The sequence below is a fragment of the Pseudophryne corroboree genome, chromosome 4, assembly GCF_028390025.1.
Source record: "Pseudophryne corroboree isolate aPseCor3 chromosome 4, aPseCor3.hap2, whole genome shotgun sequence".
Lineage (NCBI taxonomy): Eukaryota > Metazoa > Chordata > Amphibia > Anura > Myobatrachidae > Pseudophryne > Pseudophryne corroboree.
Genome location: NC_086447.1, coordinates 245,923,709 through 245,949,062, shown reverse-complemented (window position 1 = coordinate 245,949,062; position 25,354 = coordinate 245,923,709). Strand labels below are relative to the sequence as shown.

The 25,354-nt window shown below is 46.0% G+C and overlaps 1 protein-coding gene across 6 annotated transcripts in view; it reads right to left on the bottom strand.

The window, feature by feature from the left end:
* XRN1 (5'-3' exoribonuclease 1) overlaps window positions 1-25,354 on the bottom strand; it is a 425,124-nt gene that overhangs the window by 263,850 nt on the left and 135,920 nt on the right. For all 6 annotated transcript variants that reach the window (XM_063916003.1, XM_063916004.1, XM_063915999.1 and 3 more), the window contains exons 7-10: window positions 14,568-14,655; window positions 14,311-14,479; window positions 12,937-13,004; window positions 5,438-5,572 (exon numbers count right to left, since the gene is read on the bottom strand). In XM_063916003.1, coding sequence (XP_063772073.1) covers window positions 5,438-5,572; window positions 12,937-13,004; window positions 14,311-14,479; window positions 14,568-14,655 — 460 coding nt within the window. The remainder of the gene's footprint in view (window positions 1-5,437; window positions 5,573-12,936; window positions 13,005-14,310; window positions 14,480-14,567; window positions 14,656-25,354) is intronic.

Here is a 25,354-nt window from a genome sequence, read left to right as displayed (position 1 = left end):
AGTATACCCTCTACATTACACCATCTGCCAGACCCCTAGATCATCCTACCCCACACCAGTATATAGAGGAGTCTTATTTTAATGTTTTTAGTAGGTTAAATAACAATTCACATTTTTTGTGCATTATAGAATTACAAACATAAAATGGTTTGGTATGGGTAAGGTTATGTTCAGTGCCAATTTGGACCACATGGAACGCATACTGGAAGTAGTTATCTTCCGGTATCGCGTTGGTAGAACACATTTAAGGGACATAACAGTAATTTACAAAATCCATATTTGATATAAATGTATATAAATGGTGGTACATAAAAAGGCAATGATTTTCTTGATGCCGAATACTTTGTCTGTGTCTGATTTAGAAGCACAGTCGTAGGTAAACAAGGAATAAAGTAACAGACTCAACACACATCCCCCTCATTTGTGGTTTTATTGTTGATCCTGACTGCCTGAGGCCTATTGGTTAAAAAATCAAAGATCCATCTGCAGACAAAATTGTCCACACCTAACTGGGTCAGTTTGTTAACTAAAGAAGTAGGTATAACGGTGTTAAAAGCCGAACTATAGTCTACGCATAAAATTCTTACTGAGGAATCCCTATTTTCCAGGTGAGTAAGTACATGGTGAAATAGAGTAAGGGCTGCATAGTCAGTATATCTATTTGCCCTATATGCAAATTGGAACTGATCAAGGGTGACCGGTATGAAGCCCTTTAAATGTCTAATAATCAATTTTTCAAATGACTTCATAATTAGTGACGGAAGGGCAATTGGCCTGACGTCATTTGGCTCATTAGTATTAATTTTACCATTTTTTGGGATGGGAGTAATTACTGTTGATTTAAAAATTTTAATGACAGTACACTGCGCTAAGGAAAGATTAAAAATTATGGTAAAAATACCTGCTAGTTGTTCCGAGCAGTTCTTAATAACACTCCCTGGAATTACGTCGGGGCCGGAGGCTTTACTGGGGTTAATTACAGCGAAGCACTTCCTAACGGACAACTCGTCCACCCCCAAGGGCTCACCGTTGCCCTCATTTAGCACACACGTGCGAGGAAAGAACCTCCTTGTCAAAACGTGAATTAAAAAATATTCAACGTTTCGCCACACGTGGGATTTGCTGCTTGCTTTGAGTAACTCCTATTTGCCTTACGGTCGGTAATATCCTGAATTCCCCTCCATATGCTTCTCGCATCTGTCATTTTGGAATTTAGTTTCAAGCATGACAGAGAATGCCTTTTTTACATCACGAATTCCCTTTTTTAGGTTTGATCTGGCAGCCCTAAAAGCAATTGGATCTTAGGATTTAAATGCTCTATCCCTCGCTGTTAGTAACGATCTCACCGTGCTATTAACCCAGGGTTTATTGTTAGCAAAGAGTTTCACACGTCTCTTGACGGTCACACTCTCGATGCAACAATTAATATAGCCTAATACCATAGAAGTAAGATGGTCTACATTCACCAAATTATCATTCTCCTCCACCTGGGATTCTGCAACAAACAAACCCCAGTCCGTGAACTCCAGAATATCTTGGAGTCTGGCCATAGCCTCTTGTGGCCATGTTGTGACAAATTTACTTCCGGGTTTAAAACGTCGAACTAAGGGTCTGTATGCTGGCACCAAACACAGGGAAATGTGATCTGAGTTACCAATATTAGCATGCCTAAAGGAAGAATAAGCCTCCTTGATGTTACAATACACATGGTCTAATAAATTTTCCCCTCTAGTAGGAGTCTTTACATACCGAAGGTATTTAGGAAAGATAGTCTTCAACCTGGCCTGGTTAAAGTCACCTGCCACTAAAAATACACCATCCACATATTTAGATTATAATTTAGTTATGGCAGTGTACAAACATCCCAAAGCGGATACCACATGAGCATCTGGGGGGAAATAGACAACCACAATTACTACTGAGAATTCTCTAAGCAGATAAAAGGGATGACATTTAACAATAGCATATTCTATATTAGCTGAACAAAAGGTATCAATAAGAAGTGCGTCGGAACACCAATTACTGTTCACATACACACTGACACCTCCCCCTTTGGAATTACCAGAATCCATGGTCCTATCTGATCTAAATAATGTTCTGTCTGCAAGCTGTACATCAGTGTCCAGCATATAGGTCATTCAGCCAAGTCTTTGTAAATATCATAAGGGAACAAGAATTAATAAAAAAAACTGACTAGCCATTGTCACCCAAATATCATCTAATTTGTTAGGGAGAGACCTCACATTTGCAAGAAAAACACTAGGAAGAGCAGGTTTGTGAGGGCATAGAAACAGTCTCAGTCTAATGCCGGCTCTTTTCCCCCGCTTTTGCTTCCTCTCCCTCCTGGGTCTACGTTTCCATGTGTACCTAACCAGGTTACTTGGCCTCCAAAATCTCTGGCCCTGGTGTACCTGCTCATTGTCTCCTGTATCCCCCCTCAGGCATAATCCTCCTCCAAGTATTCACACCCTCCGACCGGCCTGTACCTCCCCTGGACGCCGCAGCAGAGCCAACAGCTCGGGTCCTCCTATTAGACCACAAGTTACGATCTCCTCCATCAGCCCCAGCAGCAGTCTTCGGGTTAGCTGGTACTCGCACACCGTAGTGACGTTGACCATAGGATCTCCTGGCAGCTCCAGCAACATCAAGCTCCGGGTCACATGATAGTCGCACGCTGCGGTGACGCGGCCAGGCCGAGCCCCCATCCATCTCACCACGGCTGCACCCACTGGGACTCCCCCCCCCCCCCCCCACACGCGACCCGGCAGCCGCCACAGGACCAACTCGAGCCCCACCGGAGCCAACGCCACCCACCGTACACGCGACAGAGCCCTCCAACAAGCCATCCACCAGCCCCCTCATGAGTGCAGTCAGACCAGCACAAGCACGGAACTTCAGCAACTGACCGCGGGTGAACACAATCCTGCGCGGCTCCCAGGACCAGGCACAGCACAACCAGGACAGGGGTAAGAACACTACGGAGATCAGTAATATTTCTGTAGCTCTTATTTTGGTATGCAAGTCTATGCTTCTGTCCCCTTCTCACAGCCGCCGCGTCTGAACGTGCCGCCATCGGTAAAGCCGCACTGCGCTCACATAGGATGCTGCAATGCTCTGGAATGCTTGGATGCCATTGGCACCTGCTGACTTCATTTTCCAGAAGGACTTGGCACCTGCCCACACTGCCAAAAGTACCAAAACCTGGTTCAATGACCGTGGGATTACTGTGCTGGATTGGACAGCAAACGCGCCTGATCTGAACCACATAGAGAATCTATGGGGCATTGCCAAGAGAAAGATAAGACACGAGACCGAGCAATGCAGAAGAGCTGAAGGCCGCTACTGAAGCATCCTGGTCTTCCATAACACCTCAGTAGTGCCACAGGCTGATAAAATCCATGCCAGACAGTAATTCATGCAAAAGGGGCCCAAACCAAGTACTGAGTGCATGATTATACTTTTCAGGAGGCAGACATTTCTGTATTTAAAATCGTACAGATTTTATGTAATATTCTAATTTTCTGAGATTTTGGATTTTTCTTAAGCTGTAAACCACAACCATCAAAATTATAACAAAAAGGCTTGAAATATCTCACCTTGCATGTAATGAGTCTATATAATACATTAGTTTCACCTTTTAAGTTGAATTACTGAAATAAATGAACTTTTGCAAGATATTATACATTTTCTGTGTTTCACCTGTACATGTAAGCATTGATGTATGGTTTTCTGGCCACGTGTCGACCATCTTTCTTGAAAGATCTACACTATAGAAAGAAACCTTTATGAACTAATACTTCTTTTTCAGATGTAAGCATTTTTGTGTGCATCTAGCATACTACAATCCACAGGAGGTGATCTTCTAGTTAATATTGAACACGGAATATGGAGCAGGCTAAGAGCCAATTGGATATGTAACAGAAAGTTCACCATCCGAGAATTTATGACCTACAACAGCAAAAACTATAAAGCAGAATGCAGTTGTGGACTTCAATATATTCAGAAAACAATCTGCACACAAAGAGAAAGATGGGCGGAACATGCCAGGAATATCAAGAAGGGATTGAACAAACACAGCCTGTCACACCACTTTAAAAAAAACATACATGCTCCATGGAACATATCAACAAAGTAATCGGCATCAAGAAATAAACACATTCTAGGAAAGGTGGTTGGAAAATTTGTGAATAGTATGGAATCTGGCCATCCGAAACAGGAGTTGAGGGATGGAATGTAAGCATCTGCGTACCATTCCCTGACTTCATACATGGGAAGCTAAGAGCAAGAAGACTCTGAAGCTCCCATCCAGACTCTGGGGAGGAACTGTTCAGTATGTGGGAAGAGAGTATAAGTCAAGGATACTTAACAGAACTTCTGAAATACTTGCCCAGATGCTGGGGTCTCCAGAAAGAATAGTTCCTGGACCTCCAAGCTCATCTCACAAATGCATCTCACCTTGTATGGCTTCTACTGGGTATCAGATACCCTGAAGATGCCAAACAACGTGAAGCACACTGGCAAGATGAGCTTGGAGGTCCAGGAACTATTCTTTCTGGAGAACAAAGTTTTGCCAGCAACACAGTCTAGAGATTTGTGTGATTGTTGTACTTGACTCCTTTTCTGCTCATTGATTGTCTTTTGTCTGTTATTGTTCATTGTTTCTTTCACATTTAACCAAAATAGGACTGTTTTTCTCCTCCTCGCTCTCATTCTGTAATCCTGGTTCTGTCCTGGAACTTTGCAAGTCACATACAGCGATATAGAGGGTGAAGAGTTTAAGCTTTTTTGCCAGTATATGCCTGAACTCCCGTCCCCCAAGACAAAATAATTATTTAATGCAAGTACACTCTTGTACAAAATACAATACCTAGTACATCACAAATGCAGATACCATTGATCATTTGCAGCACAATGTATATCAAACTAGTGAGACTAGGAAGGTTGGAACATTTAAAAAAAAAAAATATGGAAACATTTATTTTTAGAAAAATACATAAATATCTCAAAAGGAATAAAGAAAAACAAAGTGTATAATAATGTTCTGACCCACATCTGTGGCTGCAGAAACATTCTCTAATGAATTATATATATTTCAGAGAAGCTACAGAGACGTGCAAGGAGATGAAGCAAAGCAACTTTAAGATAGTAAGTTCACAAAATATGATGTTTACTGTACAAGGACTGGATAGAACCAAAATTAAGATTATTTTGCTGGTAAATTTTAATATGTAAAATGCTACAACAAAAAAGTAAAGTAGTCCTTAAATCGCAAGAAGCTAAGGTAACTACTATATGTGGTCATCACCTTCGGTAATTCGCTTGGACTTCTGTAGAAACTAGACATGACATGAAATGAAGGACAGCATGTATGTGATGTGAGCAATATAATGTAAATCAGCTTGTTTCTTGAAATACATTTTCTTAGACTAGAACTGACCTTGGACTTTTTTTTCTTACAATTTCGAGCTTTTTCAGCAGCTTGGCCTGCAGCCTCATTGAGGTATTTATTACCCACTTTGCTTTCAAACCATTTTAGGTCAACAAAGATTTCATTAAAATGTTCCCGATCAAACTAGAAAAAAAATGGATAATAAAAGATTCAGTGAACACACAAAGTCAGCAGCTGTGAATAATTATACATGATAAATGCATTCGCGCAGAGGGCTCAGGTTGTCAAGTCACATTTTTAGCACTACAGTACGTCACCTAACTTAACGGTTACATAGGTCTGGTAGTGCAGTTGTGCTTCTCCATTCAGATATAATGATCAGACGAATCACTAGATTAGCACCATGGAGGGGCAACGGGATTGGAAAAATTGGTTCTGGTTGCCCCATAGGTTATAGGTTTGGCCTCCTGCCATAAAATGGAAACAGGACACCCTCCTTTTTGCTCCATTTAGAAAGCAAACTATAGAGTGTACACAATTGGTGATAGGCCCAGATGGATCCTCATATCAAAATTTGGCAATAGAACCTTCTAGTTTGCAGGACAACAAGATCCCAAATTTAAATATTAGAAACTGTAACATTTCAATTCAGTAAGCACTTCCTTCTCTTCCTGTACATTAGTATGGGATAATAGCCCTTCTCACAAGACAAGAAACCTTTGCTATCCCTTCTGCTGGGGCAGCTCTTCTATTCTTGAAATGAATTGGCTCCACAATCTCCCAGTGGACTACAAGTGTGCCTCCAGTACAGCCACAGTGTGTGATCTATTCACCATTCGTAACAGGACAGTAGTCCTGTATTTAAAGTAATCCAAATCTGAACAATCACTTTCTAAAATACATCTTAAAAAGTTATCTAAAAAAAGACATACGGTTCCCATAACCAGGTTATCAGACACGACCACCAGGCAATCTATTCCAGGACACTACTATAAATGATGCCCTCTACATTACCGTGTGAAATTCTGTCTTGTAGCCCACTCCCTGCTCAGTCAGACAAGTGCTCATTACAATATAAGGTGCCTGGACGCAGAGTGGTGCTGACATACAGTAGCATCTGTGTAAGGTTGAGTTCCAAACGTTGCAAAATATGCCAGACTGAAAAAATAAGATTTTAAACCTACCGGTAAATCTATTTCTCCTAGTCCGTAGAGGATGCTGGGGACTCCATAAGGACCATGGGGTATAGACGGGCTCCGCAGGAGATAGGGCACCTAAAAAGAACTTTGACTATGGGTGTGCACTGGCTCCTCCCTCTATGCCCCTCCTCCAGACCTCAGTTAGAGAACTGTGCCCAGAGGAGATGGACAATACAAGGCAGGATTTAGCAATCCAAGGGCAAGAATCATACCAGCCCACACCAATCATACCATGTAACCTGGAACATACCTAACCAGTTAACAGTATGAACAAACTACAGTAACGGTCCAAGACCGATGTCAACTGTAACATAACCCTTATGTAAGCAACAACTATATATAAGTCTTGCAGAGTTTCCGCACTGGGACGGGCGCCCAGCATCCTCTACGGACTAGGAGTAATAGATTTACCGGTAGGTTTAAAATCTTATTTTCTCTTACGTCCTAGAGGATGCTTGGGACTCCGTAAGGACCATGGGGTTTATACCAAAGCATCCAATCGGGCGGGAGAGTGCGTATGACTCTGCAGCACCGACTGAGCAAACGCTAGGTCCTCATCAGCCAGGATATCAAACTTGTAGAATTTAGCAAAAGTGTTTGACCCCGACCAAGTCGCCGTTTGGCAAAGTTGTAATGCCGAGACGCCTCGGGCAGCCGCCCAAGAAGAGCCCACCTTCCTAGTGGAATGGGCCTTAACCGAATTTGGTACCGGCAATGCAGCCGTAGAGTGAGCCTGCTGAATCGTATTACAGATCCAGCGAGCAATAGTCTGCTTCGAAGCAGGAGCGCCAATCTTATTGGCCGCATACAGGAAAAACAGAGCCTCTGTTTTCCTAATTCTAGCCGTCCTGGCTACATAAATTTTAAAGGCCCTGACTACGTTTAGGGATCTGGAATCCTCCAGGTCACTTGTAGCCACAGGCACCACAATAGGTTGATTCATATGGAACGAAGAAACCACTTTAGGCAAAAATTGCGGACTTGTCCTCAATTCAGCTCGATCCACATGAAAAATCAAGTAGGGGCTCTTGTGTGACAAAGCCTCCAATTCTGACACTCGCCTTGCTGATGCTAAGGCCAACAACATGACCACCTTCCAGGTAAGAAATTTCAACTCAACCTTGTTAAGCGGTTCAAACCAGTGTGATTGTAGGAACTGCAACACCATGTTCAGGTCCCATGGTGCCACCGGAGGCACAAAAGGGGGCTGGATGTGCAGCACTCCCTTTACAAACGTCTGGACTTCTGGAAGAGAAGCCAATTCCTTCTGAAAGAAAATCGAGAGGGCCGAAATCTGTACCTTAACAGAGCCTAATTTCAGGCCCATATCCACTCCTGTCTGTAGGAAGTGGAGAAGACGACCCAGATGAAAATCTTCCGTAGGTGCATTCTTGGTCTCACACCAAGACACATACTTTCGCCAGACACGGTGATAATGTTTTATCGTCACCTCGCCTTTATTAACGTAGGGATGATCTCTTCCGGAATCCCCCTTTTCGCTAGGATTCGGCGTTCAATCGCCATGCCGTCAAAACGTAACCGCGGTAAGTCTTGAAATACACAGGGCCCCTGCTGCAACAGGTCTTCCCTCAGAGGAAGAGGCCAGGGATCTCCTGTGAGCATCTCTTGTAGATCCGAGTACCAGGCCCTTCGAGGCCAGTCTGGGACAACGAGTATCGTTCGTACTCTTCTTCGTCTTATGATCCTCAACACTTTTGTGATGAGAGGAAGAGGAGGAAACACGTAGACCGATTTGAACACCCACGGTGTTACCAGAGCGTCCACTGCTATTGCCTGAGGGTCCCGAGACCTGGCGCAGTACCTCTGATTTTTTGTTGAGGCGTGACGCCATCATGTCTATTTGAGGAGTTCCCCAAAGACGTGTTACGTCTGCAAAGACTTCTTGATGAAGTCCCCACTCTCCTGGATGGAGATCGTGTCTGCTGAGGAAGTCTGCTTTCCAGTTGTCCACTCCCGGAATGAAGACAGCTGACAGAGCGCTTACATGATTTTCCGCCCAGCGAAGGATCCTTGTGGCTTCCGCCATCGCGACTCTGCTTTTTGTCCCGCCTTGGCGGTTCACATGAGCCACTGCTGTGACATTGTCTGATTGAATCAGAACCGGTAGGTTTCGAAGAAAACTCTCCGCTTGTCGAAGGCCGTTGTAAATGGCCCTGAGTTCCAACACACTGATGTGTAGACAGGACTCCTGGTCTGACCAAAGACCCTGAAAATGTTTTCCCTGTGTGAACGCTCCCCATCCTCGGAGGCTCGCGTCCGTGGTAACCAGGATCCAATCCTGAATTCCGAACCTGCGAACCTCCAGGAGGTGAGCATTTTGCAACCACCACAGGAGGGACACTCTGGTCCCTGGGGACAGTTATTTTCCGATGTAAGTGCAGATGGGACCCGGACCACTTGTCCAGAAGGTCCCATTGAAAAGTCCTTGCATGGAACCTGCCGAAGGGAATGGCCTCGTAGGCCGCCACCATTTTCCCCAGAACTCGAGTGCATTGGTGAACTGACACCCCTTTCGGTTTTAGCAGGTCTCTGACCATGTTCTGTATGTCTTGGGCTTTCTCTATTGGGAGGAAGACCTTCATTTGTTCCGTATCCAGTATCATACCTAGGAACGGTAGTCGAGTTGTCGGAATCAACTGTGACTTCGGTAGATTTAGAATCCAACCGTGTTGCTGGAGCACTCTCAACGAGAGCGCCACACTGTTCAGCAATTTCTCCCTTGATCTCGCTTTTATCAGGAGATCGTCCAAGTATGGGATAATTGTGACTCCATGCTTGCGCAGGACCACCATCATTTCCGCCATTATCTTGGTGAAAATCATCGGGCCGTGGAGAGTCCAAACGGCAACGTCTTAAATTGTAATGACAATCCTGTACAGCGAATCTCAGGTATTCCTGATGGGGGGCATATATGGGGACATGAAGGTACGCATCCTTTATGTCCAGAGAAACCATAAACTCCCCCTCCTCCATGTTGGCTATTATCGCTCTGAGAGATTCCATTTTGAATTTGAATCTTCTTATGTACAGGTTTAGGGATTTCAGATTCAAAATAGGTCTGACCGAACCGTCCGGTTTCGGGACCACAAATAGGGTTGAATAGTAACCTCTTCCCTGCTGGTGCAGGGGAACCTTGATTATCACTTGCTGTATACACAGCGTTTGAATTGCAGCTAACACTACATCCCTTTCCGATGTGGAAGCTGGTAGGGCCGATTTGAAAAATCGGCGCGGGGGCACCTCCTCGAATTCCAATCTGTAACCCTGGGAAACTATTTCCAACACCCAGGGATTCAGGTCCGAACTGACCCAGGCCTGACTGAAAAGTCGAAGACGTGCCCCCACCGGTGCGGACTCCCTCAGGGGAGCCCCAGCGTCATGCTGTGGGTTTTGGAGCAGCCAGGGAGGACTTTGGTTCCTGGGCACCTGCCGAAGCAGGTGCTCTCTTGCCTCTGCCCTTACCTCTGGCGAGGAAAGAGGATCCCCGACCTTTTTTGGACTTGTGCGACCGAAAGGACTGCATCTGAAAGGGTGTTACTTTCTTTTGCTGTTGGGGAATATATGGTAAAAAATTTGAATTACCTGCTGTGGCTGTGGAAACCAGGTCCGTCAGCCCATCCCCAAACAATACATCACCCTTGTAGGGTAGTACTTCCATATGTTTCTTGGAATCCGCATCACCCGTCCATTGTCGAGTCCATAAGGATCTTCTCGCGGAGACAGACATGGCATTGGCCCTAGAAGCTAGCAATCCAATGTCCCTTTGAGCATCCCTCATAAATAAGACTGCGTCTTTAATATGGGCTAGAGTTAGGAATATAGTATCCTTATCCATATTATCAAATTGATCTGTCAGCTCATCTGTCCAAGCTGCAATTGCGCTACACACCCATGCCGACGCAATTGTCGGTCTTAGCACAGCACCCGTATGAGAATAAATACACTTTAAGGTAGTTTCTTGTCTGCGATCTGCAGGGTCCTTAAGGACTGCTGTGTCAGGAGACGGTAGCGCCACTTTCTTGGACAAGCGTGTCAGGGCTTTGTCCACAGTGGGGGGTAATTCCCAAATCTCCCTGTCCTGCTTAGGGAAAGGGTATGCCATATAAATTCTTTTGGGGATCTGCGGTCTCTTATCCGGAGTCTCCCAAGCTTTTCCAAAGAATTCATTTAATTCATGAGATGTGGGAAAGTTAATAATCTGTTTCTTTTCCTTAAACATGTGTACCCTTGTGTCGGGGACAGAGGGTTCATCCACAATATGCAACACATTCCTTATTGCCACAATCATACACTGAATGGTTTTAGTCACCCTAGGGTGCAATTTTACTTCGTCATAGTCGACACTGGAATCAGAATCCGTGTCGGTAGTAGTGTCTTGTGTTAAGGGACGCTTTTGAGACCCCGACGGGCCCTGTGAGTCGGTCCAATCTGAGGATTGACCCCCTGATGTCCCCCCTGAATCAGCCTTATCAAGCCTTTTATGTAAAGATGCCACACTTGCATTCAACATATGCCACATGTCCATCCAATCTGGAGTCAGCACAACCGACGGGGACACACCACTCATTTGCTCCACCTCCTCCTTGGAAAAGCCTTCCGCTTCAGACATGTCGACACCACGTACCGACACCCCACACACAGGGATTAACCTATAAGGGGACAAAACCCCAACCAGGCCCTTAGGAGAGACAGAGAGAGAGTATGCCAGCACACACCCAGCGCTTAATAACACTGGAAAAATATGACCAGATAGCGCTTTTATTTATTTATATATATATATATATATATATATATATATATATATATAAATAAATAAAATGACCAGATTCCCACTCACTGCGCTCAAAATGCCCCCCCCCTCCTCTTTTTTCCAGCCTGAATGTTCAGCAGGGGAGAGACCAGGGAGCCAGCGTTTTCCTCATGCAGCTTCTGTGGAGAAAATGGCGCTGGTTAGTGCTGGGGATCAAGCTCCGCCCACTTGACGGCGGGCTTCAGTCCCGGTGATTTTTTAATAGAAAATGGCGGGGGATCGTAGAATTACTGCCCAGCAGCCTAATCTACCTTGTCAGTGCCCAAATGTGAGGTTTATTGCTGCCCAGGGTGCCCCCCCATGCGTCCTGCACCCTTCAGTGCTGCTCTGTGTGTGTGTGACTGGGAGCAATGGCCTTACCTCATGAAGATCTGAAGTCTTCTGCCGCCTATGATGTCTTCTGCCTTCTCATACTCACCCGGCTTCTATCTTCGGCATCTGTGAGGAGGACGGCGGCGCGGCTCCGGGACGAACCCCAGGTGAGACCTGTGTTCCGACTTCCTCTGGAGCTAATGGTGTCCAGTAGCCTTAGAAGCAGTGCCCAACTTGACAAGCCAGCTCTGCTTCTCTCTCCTCGGTCCCACGATGCAGGGAGCCTGTTGCCAACAGGACTCCCTGAAAATAAAAAACCTAACAAAATTCTTTTTCCACAGAAAACTCTGGAGAGCTCATTGCAAGGGAACCCATTCTCCTCTGGGCACAAGATCTAAATGAGGTCTGGAGGAGGGGCATAGAGGGAGGAGCCAGTGCACACCCATAGTCAAAGTTCTTTTTAGGTGCCCTATCTCCTGCGGAGCCCGTCTATACCCCATGGTCCTTACGGAGTCCCCAGCATCCTCTAGGACGTAAGAGAAATACATTTTAATGTGTGCACAATGCGGGCCAGTCTGCACTACAAACTGCTCCTTTGCCCAGGGTTAACATTACCTTTTGAGATTAGTTACAACTTTATATTAGGGAACGACTGCTGCCAGGATGCTTCTGTAACTCACTGCCCTATTCTATAGCCCTTATTTTCCTACTGTAGGTCTTGATGCTTCTCATCTCCTCAGCCTAGGTTTCTTCTTTGCATTTTGTCTATCATCCATTGCCACAAAAACACAAGTTACAGTAAAATCAATATATGGCACGCAATATGTAAAAATGACGATATGCAGATCACTAGTTTTCTTTAAGTAAAAACGCTACAAAGTTTCTAATCCAGCCCAAACTTCCTTTATCTTAATAGCAAGACAACAATGTCTAGTGTCTGTGACCTTAGCCATTTGTGAGAAACTTACTCCCATCTGTTGAATGGTCTATACGGCTTATGATGTGTTGTGACAGGATGGGCAAGTGTCCGAGAATTGTTTGAACGCTTGAGCCATAAACCTATCCTGCTTGAGAAATTGCAAGTATCTCACAAATGGCGGAGGCTGGGGGGGGTGATACTCAGCAGCTGTATTATTTTAACCTTTGGACTGAATTAATATACCATTCTAATCATCTAGAAGATCAAAATATTTAAACATACTCACGGCTGAAAGTTTTGCAAGATATTTTTCAAAGTGAATCAAGTTTAAATACCCATTTTCATTTATGTAACCTAGAAGAAAATCAAAAGGACGAGTTTTAGTATAATAGTCTTTTTGTTATTCAGTTACAGAATCATAATAGAAATAATATCATCAGTGAATATTTTATTAAAGATACGTACACACTGGCCAATATATTGGCCGTTCAATTGAACGGCCGATATATCGCTGGTCATTCGGCCAGTGGGTACCACCAATATGTCTGTGAACGCTGTCTTTCACAGACATAACGCGTTGGCCCTGCAGCACAACCGATGGCTGATAGAGCTAAAGATATATCGGCGCATCGTGCTGTGTGTACGGGAGGTCAGCAGACCACCAGTACACTTGCTACACAAGCTGGCCACATGTAAATACCCGCCCAGTTTGTGATGTCTGTCATGACGAATCGGGCAGTGTGTATGTACAACACACTGCCCTGTCTGTAGATATATCTGCAGTTTAATTGAACTGCGGATATATCTGTAAGTGTGTACCCAGCATAAGACTCTTCACACAGTGATACTCATTATTACTATCCAAAACAGATAATTTTTTATTTTTTTCATTTTCAGAATCCTAATCACCAATCTTCAATAGGTAAATGAGGTCAGTAAACGAGGACCCTCTTCAAAACAAAAAAGAAACTACAATTGTGTAACAACCATGTGTTTACTATGGGATCAATGATCCCTAGTTTAACTGAAAATAAAATTGGCCTGTATGTAACCAAGACACAAGTCTACAACAGGTACATACCTGCGTTGCTGTCAACATATTAGAATGGGCACTATTACGGTAAGTCCTTGATAAACTGATGTGTGTTCGTATTAGGGATCCATCTGACGGGGTTTACCTTGATGTTGTGGATGGGCCTGCATTTTTGGCTAAACGTGCTAAGAACCTCATTTACACTTCATGTAAATTGTATGGTTTACCAAAACTATTTTGACTATCCGTATTCTTAGTGCTTAGAGTGTGCATTTAAATTTTCTTTTTTCTGCATGGTACTAAAAATCTCAGCATGGTAGCACCTCATGTTTAAAATTAGGGTGTGTAGTCCAGCCACTCAATAACCCCCCCCACCCACACACACACTATTTTAAAAAAATGTATACTTCAAGGTCTGCATATTGAATGGGCACTATTATAGGCATGTCCTTCTTTATATTTGGGTTCACCATGACGTGGTGCATGGACCCGCTTTTTTGCACAAACATGTACAAAGAACCTCACTTAAAACTTTACAATTAACATGGAGTTTAAGAAAATTATTTTGACTACCAATATTGGTAGTGCTTAAGAGTGTGCATTTTCTTTTTCCTGAACAGTACATACCTCCAAGTTCTGGTAAGACACTAATGTAGGTTCTGTACAACAGAGGCAGTGCATCATGATTAATGTGCAAATGAGGTAGATGAGGAATAAAATCATTGCCCACAAGAAATCCCATTAAAATCCAGTCATCTATTATTCTTTCTATATCATATTCAAATGAGATCTTGTCCTGAAATGAGATAATTTGATTTTATTATGCAGAAAATATAGCACTTCTTCAGTTGCAAATTCTAATACATTAACTGGATACCACTTACTTTTAATGATGAGAATTCATAATCAATATACTCTCTCATGAGAGACAAGTGAAGCAGATGAAATGTGGTTTCTTCAGGTGCAGAAACTCTGAAATATAATAGAAATGCCAAACATTATAAAATCTACCATATGCATTCATTAGAAATGTGACATTTTAAAATAGGAGCAGATAACTTATTGGTTATTTTGTGCAAGAAAAATATTTTTGTACTTGCCCTTTTCACCATATGTACTAAGGGCACCACAAATGGAATGTTCAAAAGCCCCCTAAAAAGGCGTTTGCTGGATGTGTTCCTTTCGTCTCCATTTCAAACAACATATATGCAGTTTGCAAGCCAGTGCTAATGCCTTAAGATGGGTAAACACTTGTATGACCAGACGACCTTGCAACGGGCCAATAGGCTATAACTATATATTGGATCATGAACTAACTACACGATTTGCCATATGCCGACACGATATATCGTTGCAGGATTAACGTAACTGCACTGCATCATATGTCACATCGTCCCATCTGATGTGCAACACATTACATGGAAAGACGCAACCGCACAATTCTTCAAATTATGTATAAATTTATAGTGTGTGCCCAGCTTTAGATAGCATGTAAGTATCTAGTTACTGCTTGCCTATTGGCTCAGCATTAGATATGACTTACCAACCAGGGGGTTAAGTTGAATATTAGTGAATTCAACATTGTACTCAAACATTAAAGACTGTACAAGAATACTTTCACTATTAACCCTCGCTAGTAAGATTACTTTCACTATTAACCCACAACAAGTAGCTTGCATGGGGACTGGAGAGGCGATAATTATTTAAACATGATCTCAAGGAGATTAGACTTTTTATACAACTATATAATAGCCTTTGGATTGCCCCCCCCAAAAAACCTAGAATTAACAACACTAACAAATAGCACATATTGGGACCTGAGAAGGGATGGGCGAATACAACATGCAGTCTGAGTATCACAAGCTAATGTTTCTGTTACATACCACAGTGGGGCAAATGTATTAAGCCTGGAGAAGTGTTAAAGCAGTGATAAAGAAGTGATAAGTGGAAGGTGATAACGCACCAGCCAATCAGCTCCTGTCATTTTTCAAACCCATAATGATTGGCTGGCGCGTTATCACCTTCCACTTATCATTGCTTTATCACTTCTCCAGGCTTACATGTGCCCCAGTATCCTTACACTGGTATATTACGGTCCGGTAAAAAGAAAGTAAACTACCAAGTGTCACAAGTAGCCCACATGGGGACTGGGGATGGAAAAGCCAAGCAAGAATTGAACTTAAGTCTTATAGGCCCTACACACTGGCCGTTTTTCAGAAAGATATGAACGATCTCGTTCATAAATGAACGAGAACTCGTTCATATCTTTCAGTGTGGAGACTCCAGCGATGAACGATGCGCGTCCCCGCACTCGTTCATCGCTGGTCTCCCGTCGGCTGTGCATGCAGGCCAATATGGACGATCTCGTCCATATTTGCCTGCACTTCAATGCAGCCGCGTGACGGGGGGAGTGAAGAAACTTCACTCCCCCCGTCACTGCCCCCCCGCCGCCGGGTCGCTCGTCGGCCGTATCGGCCGTCGGGCACCTCGGCGGCGCATCGGGAAATGAGTAGGGCCCTTTAGCATCAAAAATTCAGCTTTTTAAAAAAAAATATATATATATACATATATAAAAAATAAAAAAAAACACATGAGACTATACTTCAAAAGCGGTTTTGAATAGACAACAAACCCTAATGATATTATAATATTCGGTTACAAAAATACCCTGAAAATGCAGGCTATAGGATACTTGGAGATAACGAGTTTTATGGTAAGAACTTACATTTGTTAAAACTCTTTCTGCGAGGTACACTGGGCTCCACAAGGAATGGACAATGGGGTGTAGAGTAGGATCTTGATCCGAGGCACTAACAGGCTCAAAGCTTTGACTGTTCCCAGAATGCAGAGCGCCGCCTCCTATATCACCCCGCCTCCCTGCACAGGATCTCAGTTTTTAGTTAACCAGTCCAATGCAGTAGCAGGAAAAGAGACGACAACGGTTAGTAGCCACAACACCGCATTCTCACGACAGGAGACGTGTCAGCGGCTAATGCCATACCAACCCACAGAAGCTAAGTGCGTCAGGGTGGGCGCCTTGTGGAGCCCAGTGTACCTTGCAGAAAGAGTTTTAACAAAGGTAAGTTCTTACCATAAAACTTGTTTTCTGCTGCGGGGTACACTGGGCTCCACAAGGAATGGACAATGGGGATGTCCTAAAGCTGTTCCTTATGGGAGGGGACGCACTGTAGCGGGCACAAGAACCCGGCGTCCAAAGGAAGCATCCTGGGAAGCGGCAGTATCGAAGGCATAGAACCTTCTGAACGTGTTCACAGAGGACCACGTAGCCGCCTTGCACAATTGTTCAAGGGTCTCACCACGTTGGGCCGCCCAAGAAGGTCCAACAGACCGAGTAGAATGGGCCTTAATGTGATCAGGAGCAGAGAGACCAGCTATAACATAAGCATGTGCAATCACCATTCTAATCCATCTGGCCAGAGTTTGCTTGTGAGCAGGCCAGCCCCGTTTGTGAAACCCAAACACAACAAAAAGAGAATCAGGTTTCCTAATAGGAGCAGTTCTCTTCACATAGATACGGAGAGCCCGTACCACATCCAAAGACCGCTCTTTGGGAGACAGATCAGGAGAAACAAGTGCCGGAACTACAATCTCCTGATTAAGGTGGAACGAAGAAACCACCTTAGGTAGATAGCCGGGACGAGTCATAAGAACCGCCCAGTCACGGTGAAATATCAGATATGGGGTACTACAGGACAAGGCACCCAAATCCGACACTCTTCTAGCTGAAGCAATAGCCAGCAGAAACACCACCTTAAGGGAAAGCCACTTTAGGTCAGCTGAACCAAGAGGTTCAAACAGAGACTCTTGTAACGTCTCCAAAACCACCGACAAGTCCCAAGGAGCCACAGGCGGGACATAGGGAGGTTGGATACGCAACACGTCCTAAGTAAAGGTATGCACATCAGGTAAGGTCGCAATTTTTCTCTAAAACCACACCGACAAGGCAGAAATATGAACCTCGAGGGAGGCCAGACGCAGGCCCAAGTCCAGGCCCTGCTGAAGAAAAGCCAACAACTTGGCTATACTAAACTTGGAAGCGTCATAATCGTTAGATGCGCACCAAACAAAGTAAGAATGCCAGACCCTATAGTAAATCCGAGCAGAAGCCGGATTCCGGGCCCGCAACAGTTTGAATGACCGCCTCAGAAAACCCTTTAGCCCTTAAGACGGAAGCTTCAAGAGCCACGCCGTCAAAGACATACGGGCTAGGTCCTGATAGACACAGGGGCCCTGAACGAGGAGGTCTGGGCGTTGTGGAAGTAGAATTGGACGCTCTGACGATAGGCCTTGAAGGTCTGAGAACCAGTGCCGTCTGGGCCACGCTGAAGCTATGAGAAGCAGAATTCCTTTTTCTTGCTTGAACTTCCGAATTACCCTGGGCAGGAGTGACACCAGAGGGAACACGTACGGCAGCCGAAACCTCCACGGTACCGCCAGCGCATCCACGCATGCTGCTTGAGGATCCCTTGTCCTTGCTACGAAGACCGGAACCTTGTGATTGTGTCGAGACGCCATCAGATCTACGTCTGGAAGGCCCCACCTTTCCACTAGGAGTTGAAACACTTCTGGATGGAGGTCCCACTAGCTAGCATGCACGTCCTGACGACTGAGAAAGTCCGCTTCCCAATTCAGGACTCCCGGAATGATATTGCCGATATGGCCGGTAGATGGCATTCTGCCCAATGTAGAATCCGTGAGACTTCCTTCATTGCTAGGCGGCTTCGAGTGCCGCCTTGATGACTTATGTAAGCCACTGTGGTGGCACTGTCCGACTGTACTTGAACAGGACGGTTCTGAATTAAATGCTGGGCTAGGTTCAAGGCCTTGAAGACCGCCCGCAACTCCAGAATAGTGATCGAGAGGAGGGACTCATCCTTGGTCCACCGCCCCTGAAGGGAGTGTTGCTCCAGCACCTTGGCCCAACCTCTTAGACTGGCATCTGTCGTCAACAGGACCCAGTCGAATATCCAGAACGGACGGCCCCTGCACAGTTGTTGGTCCCGGAGCCACCAGAGCAGCGACAGACGGACCTCCGAAGTCAATGAGATCATTTGAGACCTGATCCGGTGAGGCAGGCCATCCCATTTGGCTAGAATCAGCCTCTGGAGAGGGCGAGAGTGAAATTGAGCGTACTCCACCATGTCGAATGCTGACACCATGAGGCCCAGCACCTGCATCGTCGAATGTATCGACACTTGCGGACGAGATAGGAAGCAATGAATCCTGTCCTGAAGTTTCAGGACTTTTTCCTGAGACAGGAACAACCGCTGATTGTGAGTGTCCAATAGTGCTTCCAGATGCACCAAACTCTGAGCAGGGATCAGGGATGACTTCTTCCAGTTGATGAGCTACCCGTGGGCTCTGCGGAATTTGCCAGGATTAATAAGTCGTCCAAATACGGCAGTATCCTGACTCGTTGACGGCGGAGTACCACCGTCATCACTGTCATGACTTTTGTAAAGACTCGCGGAGCCGTTGTTAAACCAAAAGGTAACGCCCGAAACTGGTAATGGCAGTTGTCAATCGCAAATCTCAGGTATTGCTGATGAGACACTGCTATAGGAATATGCAGGTAAGCATCCTGTATATTCAGGGAGACCATGAAGTCCCCAGGTTCCAAGGCCAGAACTATAGAGCGAAGGGTTTCCATCCGGAACTTGGAAACCTTCACAAACATGTTCACTGCCTTGAGGTTGAGAATGGGCCGGGAGGACCCATTCGGTTTCGGGACTAGAAACAGCGGAGAATAGTACCCCCGGCCCCTCTGCGCCAGAGGCACCTGTACGACGACTCCTGTATCCAGGAGGGTCTGTACCACCGAATGTAGAGTGTTTGCCTTGATCTTGTCCAACGGGACATGTCTGGCAAAATCGATAAGTGGGTCAGTTTTTGAAGGCTATGGCGTAACCTCGAGTGACGACTTCCCGTACCCAGGCATCTGAAGTGGTCTTCAACAATTCCTGGGTATACCCTAGAAGCCGGCCCCCCACCCTGGGATCCCCCAGAGGGAGGCCCGCCCCGTCATGCGGCAGGCTTATCTGACTTGGAAGCTGGCTGTCGGGTCGCCCAGGCTCTTTTGGGCTTAGGCTTAACAGGTTTGGAAGTGCGGGTCTGCTTGTTGTACTCCTGACCTTTTGCTTTACCTGAAGGACGAAAGGGGCGAAAGGAAGTACCTTTAGCCTTTGACACAGAAGGAGCAGTACTTGGCAGACAGTCAGTTTTGGCAGTAGCCAAGTCAGCCACAATCTTATTTAAATCCTCCCCAAACAGAATATCTCCCTTAAAAGAGAGTACCTCAAGGGTTTTTCTAGAGTCCAGATCCATAGACCAGGATCTCAGCCACAATATCCGGCGAGCCAGGACTGACGTAGTAGAGGCCTTCGCTGCCAGGATACCGGCATCAGAAGCCACCTCTTTAATATAACGAGAAGCTGTGACAATATCAGACAAGCATTGTCTAGCATGGTCAGAGGATATTTCAGCATCTAACTCCAAGGCCCATGCTTCAATGGCCTCTGCAGCCCAAGTAGCTGCAATAGTGGGCCTTTGTACAGCACCCGTGAGGGTGTAAATCGCTTTCAGACAAACCTCCACACGTTTATCCGTAGGCTCTTTTAGAGACGTGACGGTGGTGACCGGTAGAGCTGAGGAAACCACCATCCTAGCCACATGTGAGTCCACTGGAGGAGGCGTTTCCCAATTCTTAGACAGCTCCAGCACGAGGGGATAGCGAGCCAGCATCTTCTTTTGAGGCACAAACTTCGTACCCGTGTTATCCCAGGGTTCCTGACGTATATCAATTAGGTGGTCAGAGTGAGGTAAAACTTGCTTAATCACCTTCTGACGCTTGAACCTATCTGGTTTCTTAGGAGGAACGGATGGCTCGGGATCATCCGTAATCTGTAAAATTAACTTAATAGCCTCCAAAAGATCGGGAACATCCACATGTGAACCACCCTCCCCATCAGCGGTATCTGAGTCAGAACCTGTGGGGTCAGTGTAAGTGCCGTCTTCATCCGACGTGGTGTCAGTGACAGCAGTGGATTGTGAGGAGACAAGCGCTTGCTTAGAGGACCCCTTGGACGTAGGCGAGCGACGGTCAGACTTTTTAGTAGTCAGGGACTGGTTCAACTTCTTTATTTGAGCAGACAAATCATCCGCCCACGCCGGGTTAGCTGCAGGGACCACAAACGGTTGCACCGGCATTGGGGGTCCCATAGGGGGTGTTAGTTTATGAACTAGCGTATGCAGAAGCGTGGAAAAAGCGGCCCACGACGGGTCATTATTTTCCCCCGTTGCCACCGTCACATTGGGGGGCAAGGAGCCCCCAAAACCAGAGCCCAAAGCTGCTATATTCTCCTCATAGGTATCTGCAGCTTCAGCAACACCGGCAGTGTGTTCAGCCCCAGAACCGTTACCCTCAGAAGCAGACATGATATAACTTGCAGTATCAGGTAACACAGTACAATTTGTCAGCAGCACAATACCTCTAGCCCAAACCCCTGCGCAGTATAGTCAGCACCAGCAGAAATAAAGGAGATATATGGTGACTAAATCACAGAGAAAATAAGATTTTAAACCTACCGGTAAATCTTTTTCTCCTAGTCCGTAGAGGATTCTGGGGACTCCGTAAGGACCATGGGGTATAGATGGGCTCCGCAGGAGACATGGGCACTCTAAAGACTTTAGATGGGTGTGCACTGGCTCCTCCCTCTATGCCCCTTCTCCAGACCTCAGTTAGATAACTGTGCCCAGAGGAGACTGACAGTACGAGGAAAGGATTTTTGTTAATCTAAGGGCAAGATACATACCAGCCCACACCATCCACACCGTACAACTTGGAACATACGAACCAGTTAACAGTATGAAACAAAACAGCATCAGCCAGAGACTGATCAAAACTGTAACATCACCCTTATGTAAGCAATAACTATATACAAGTCTTGCAGAATTTAGTCCGCACTGGGACGGGCGCCCAGCATCCTCTACGGACTACGAGAAATAGATTTACCGGTAGGTTTAAAATCTTATTTTCTCTTACGTCCTAGAGGATGCTGGGGACTCCGTAAGGACCATGGGGATTATACCAAAGCTCCAGACCGGGCAGGAGAGTGCGGATGACTCTGCAGCACCGATTGAGCAAACATGAGGTCCTCCTCAGCCAAGGTATCAAACTTGTAGAATTTAGCAAAAGTGTTTGAACCCGACAAAGTCGCCGCTCGGCAAAGCTGTAATGCCGAGACGCCTAGGGCAGCCGCCCAAGAAGAGCCCACCTTCCTAGTGGAGTAAGCCTTTACCGAATTTGGTAACGGCAATCCAGCCGTAGAATGAGCCTGCTGAATCGTGTTACAGATCCAGCGAGCAATAGTCTGTTTAGACGCAGGAGCGCCAACCTTGTTGGCTGCATACAGGACAAACAGTGCCTCTGTTTACCTAACCCGAGCCGTCCTGGCTGCATAAATTTTTAAGGCCCTGACTACATCAAAGAACTTGGAATACTCCAAGTCCCCCGTAGCCACAGGTACCACGATAGGTTGGTTCATATGAAAAGATGAAACCACCTTAGGCAAAAATTGAGGACGAGTCCTCAATTCTGCTCTATCCACATGGAAAATCAGATAGGGGCTCTTGTGAGATAAAGCCGCCAATTTGGACACCCGCCTTGCAGATGCCAAAGCCAACAACATGACCACCTTCAAAGTGAGAAATTTTAATTCAACTGATTGAAGAGGCTCAAACCAGTGAGATTTTAGGAACTGTAACACCACGTTAAGGTCCCATGGTGCCACTGGGGGCACAAAAGGAGGCTGGATATGCAGCACTCCCTTTACAAAAGTCTGGACTTCTGGGAGAGAAGCCAATTCCTTCTGAAAGAAAATTGATAGGGCCGAAATCTGTACCTTAATGGAGCCTAACTTTAGGCCCATATCCACTCCTGTCTGTAGAAAGTGGAGAAAACGGCCCAGATGGAAATCTTCCGTAGGAGCATTCTTGGCTTCACACCAAGATACATACTTCCTCCAGATACGGTGATAGTGTTTCGCCGTCACCTCCTTCCTAGCCTTTATCAGAGTAGGGATGACTTCTTCCGGAATACCTTTCCCCGCTAGGATTTTGTATTCAACCGCCATGCCGTCAAACGTAACCGCGGTAAGTCTTGGAACGCGCAGGGCCCCTGCTGCAACAGGTCTTCCCTGAGAGGAAGAGGCCACGGATCTTCTGTGAGCATTTCCTGAAGATCTGAATACCAGGCCCTTCGAGGCCAATCTGGAACAATGAGTATTGTCTGCACTCTTTTTCGTCTTATGATTCTCAGTATTTTTGAGATGAGCAGAAGAGGACACATAGACCGACTGAAACACCCATGGTGTCACCAGGGGGTCCACCGCTACTGCCTGAGGGTCCCTTGACCTGGCACAATACCTCCGAAGCTTCTTGTTGAGACGTGACGCCATCATGTCTATTTGCGGAAGTCCCCAATGACTTGTTATCTCTGCAAAAACTTCCTGATGAAGTCCCTACTCTCCTGGATAGAAATCGTGTCTGCTGAGGAAGTCTGCTTCCCAGTTGTCCACTCCCGGAATGAAGACTGCTGACAGAACGCTTGTGTGATTTTCCGCCCAGCGAAGAATCCTGGTGGCTTCCGCCATTGCCACTCTGCATCTTGTCCCGCCTTGGCGGTTTACATGAGCTACGGCTGAGACGTTGTCTGATTGAATCAGAACCGGTAGGTCGCGAAGAAGATTTTCCGCTTATCGTAGGCCGTTGTACATGGCCCTCAATTCCAGTACGTTGATGTGTAGACAAACCTCCTGGCTTGACCATAGTCCCTGAAAATTTCTTCCTTGTGTGACTGCTCCCCATCCTCGGAGGCTCGCGTCCGTGGTCACCAGAACCCAGTCTTGAATGCCGAACCTGCGACCCTTGAGAAGGTGAGCACTCTGCAGCCACCACAGGAGAGACACCCTGGGGACAGGCTTATTTTCTGATGTATTTGTAGATGGGACCCAGACCACTTGTCCAGAAGGTCCCACTGAAACGTCCTCGCATGGAACCTGCCGAAGGGAATGGCCTCGTAGGTCGCCACCATCTTTCCCAGTACTGGAGTGCATTGATGGACTGACACTCTTTTTGGTTTTAGCAGGTCTCTGACCATGTTCTGGAGTTCCTGGGCTTTTTCCATTGGGAGAAAAACCCTCTTCTGTTCCGTGTCCAGAATCATGCCTAAGAAAGATAGCCGAGTCGTTGGAATCAACTGTGACTTTAGCAGATTTAGAATCCAACCATGCTGCTGCAGCACTCTCAGGGAGAGCGACACGCTTTTCAGCAACTGATCTCTCGATCTCGCTTTTATCAGGAGATCGTCCAAGTACGGGATAATTGTGACTCCCTGCCTGCGCAGGAGCACCATCATTTCCGCCATTACCTTGGTGAAAATCCTCGGGGCCGTGGAAAGCCCAAACGGCAATGTCTGAAACTGGTAATGACAGTCCTGTACAGCGAATCTCAGGTACGCCTGATGAGGGGGATATATGGGGACATGAAGGTATGCATCCTTTATGTCTAGTGACACCATAAAATCCCCCCCTTCCAGGCTGGAGATAACTGTCCAGAGCGATTCCATCTTGAATTTTAACTTTTTCAAGTACAGGTTTAGGGATTTTAGATTCAGAATGGGTCTGACCGAGCCATCCGGTTTCGGGACCACAAACAGGGTTGAATAGTACCCCTTCCCCTGTTGGACTAGGGGAACCTTGATAATCCCTTGCTGTTGACACAGTTTTTGAATTGCAGCTAAAACTATTTCCCTCTCTGGGGAAGAAGCTGGTAAAGTAGACTTGAAAAATCGGCGAGGAGGCACCTCTTCGAATTCCAGTTTGTAACCTTGAGATACAATTTCCATCGGCCAAGGATCCACGTCTGACAGAACCCAGACCTGGCTGAAGAGTCGAAGACGTGCCCCCACCGGCGCGGACTTCCTCAGTGGAGCCCCAGCGTCATGCGGTGGATTTAGTAGAAGCCGGGGAGGACTTCTGCTCCTGGGAACTAGCCGTAGCAGGCATTCTTTTCCCTTTACCCTTACCTCTGGCGAAGAAGGAAGAGCCCCGACCTCTTCTGGACTTATGCGACCGAAAGGACTGCATCTGATATTGTAGTGTTTTCTTTTGCTGTGGGGGAACATAAGGTAAAAAAGAAGATTTACCCGTGGTAGCTGTGGAAACCAGGTCTGCGAGACCCTCCCCAAATAAAACCTCACCCTTGTAAGGCAAAATTTCCATATGTCTCTTTGAGTCAGCATCACCCGTCCATTGGCGGGTCCACAGGGCTCGCCTAGCAGAAATTGCCATGGCGTTGGCTCTTGAACCTAACCGCCCAACGTCTCTCGCAGCGTCTCTCTTTGGAGATGGTAGCGCCACCTTTTTGGACAAGCATGTCAAAGTCTTGTCCACCCTTGGCGAGGATTCCCACCTTACCCTGTCCTGTGCGGGGAAAGGATACGCCATAAGAATCCTCTTGGGAATCTGCAGTTTCTTGTCTGGAGGGGTCATCTGTGATATGCAAAACATCTTTTATAGCAATAATCATATAATGAATACTTTTGGCCACCCTTGGATGTAACCTCGCATCATCGTAGTCGACACTGGAGTCA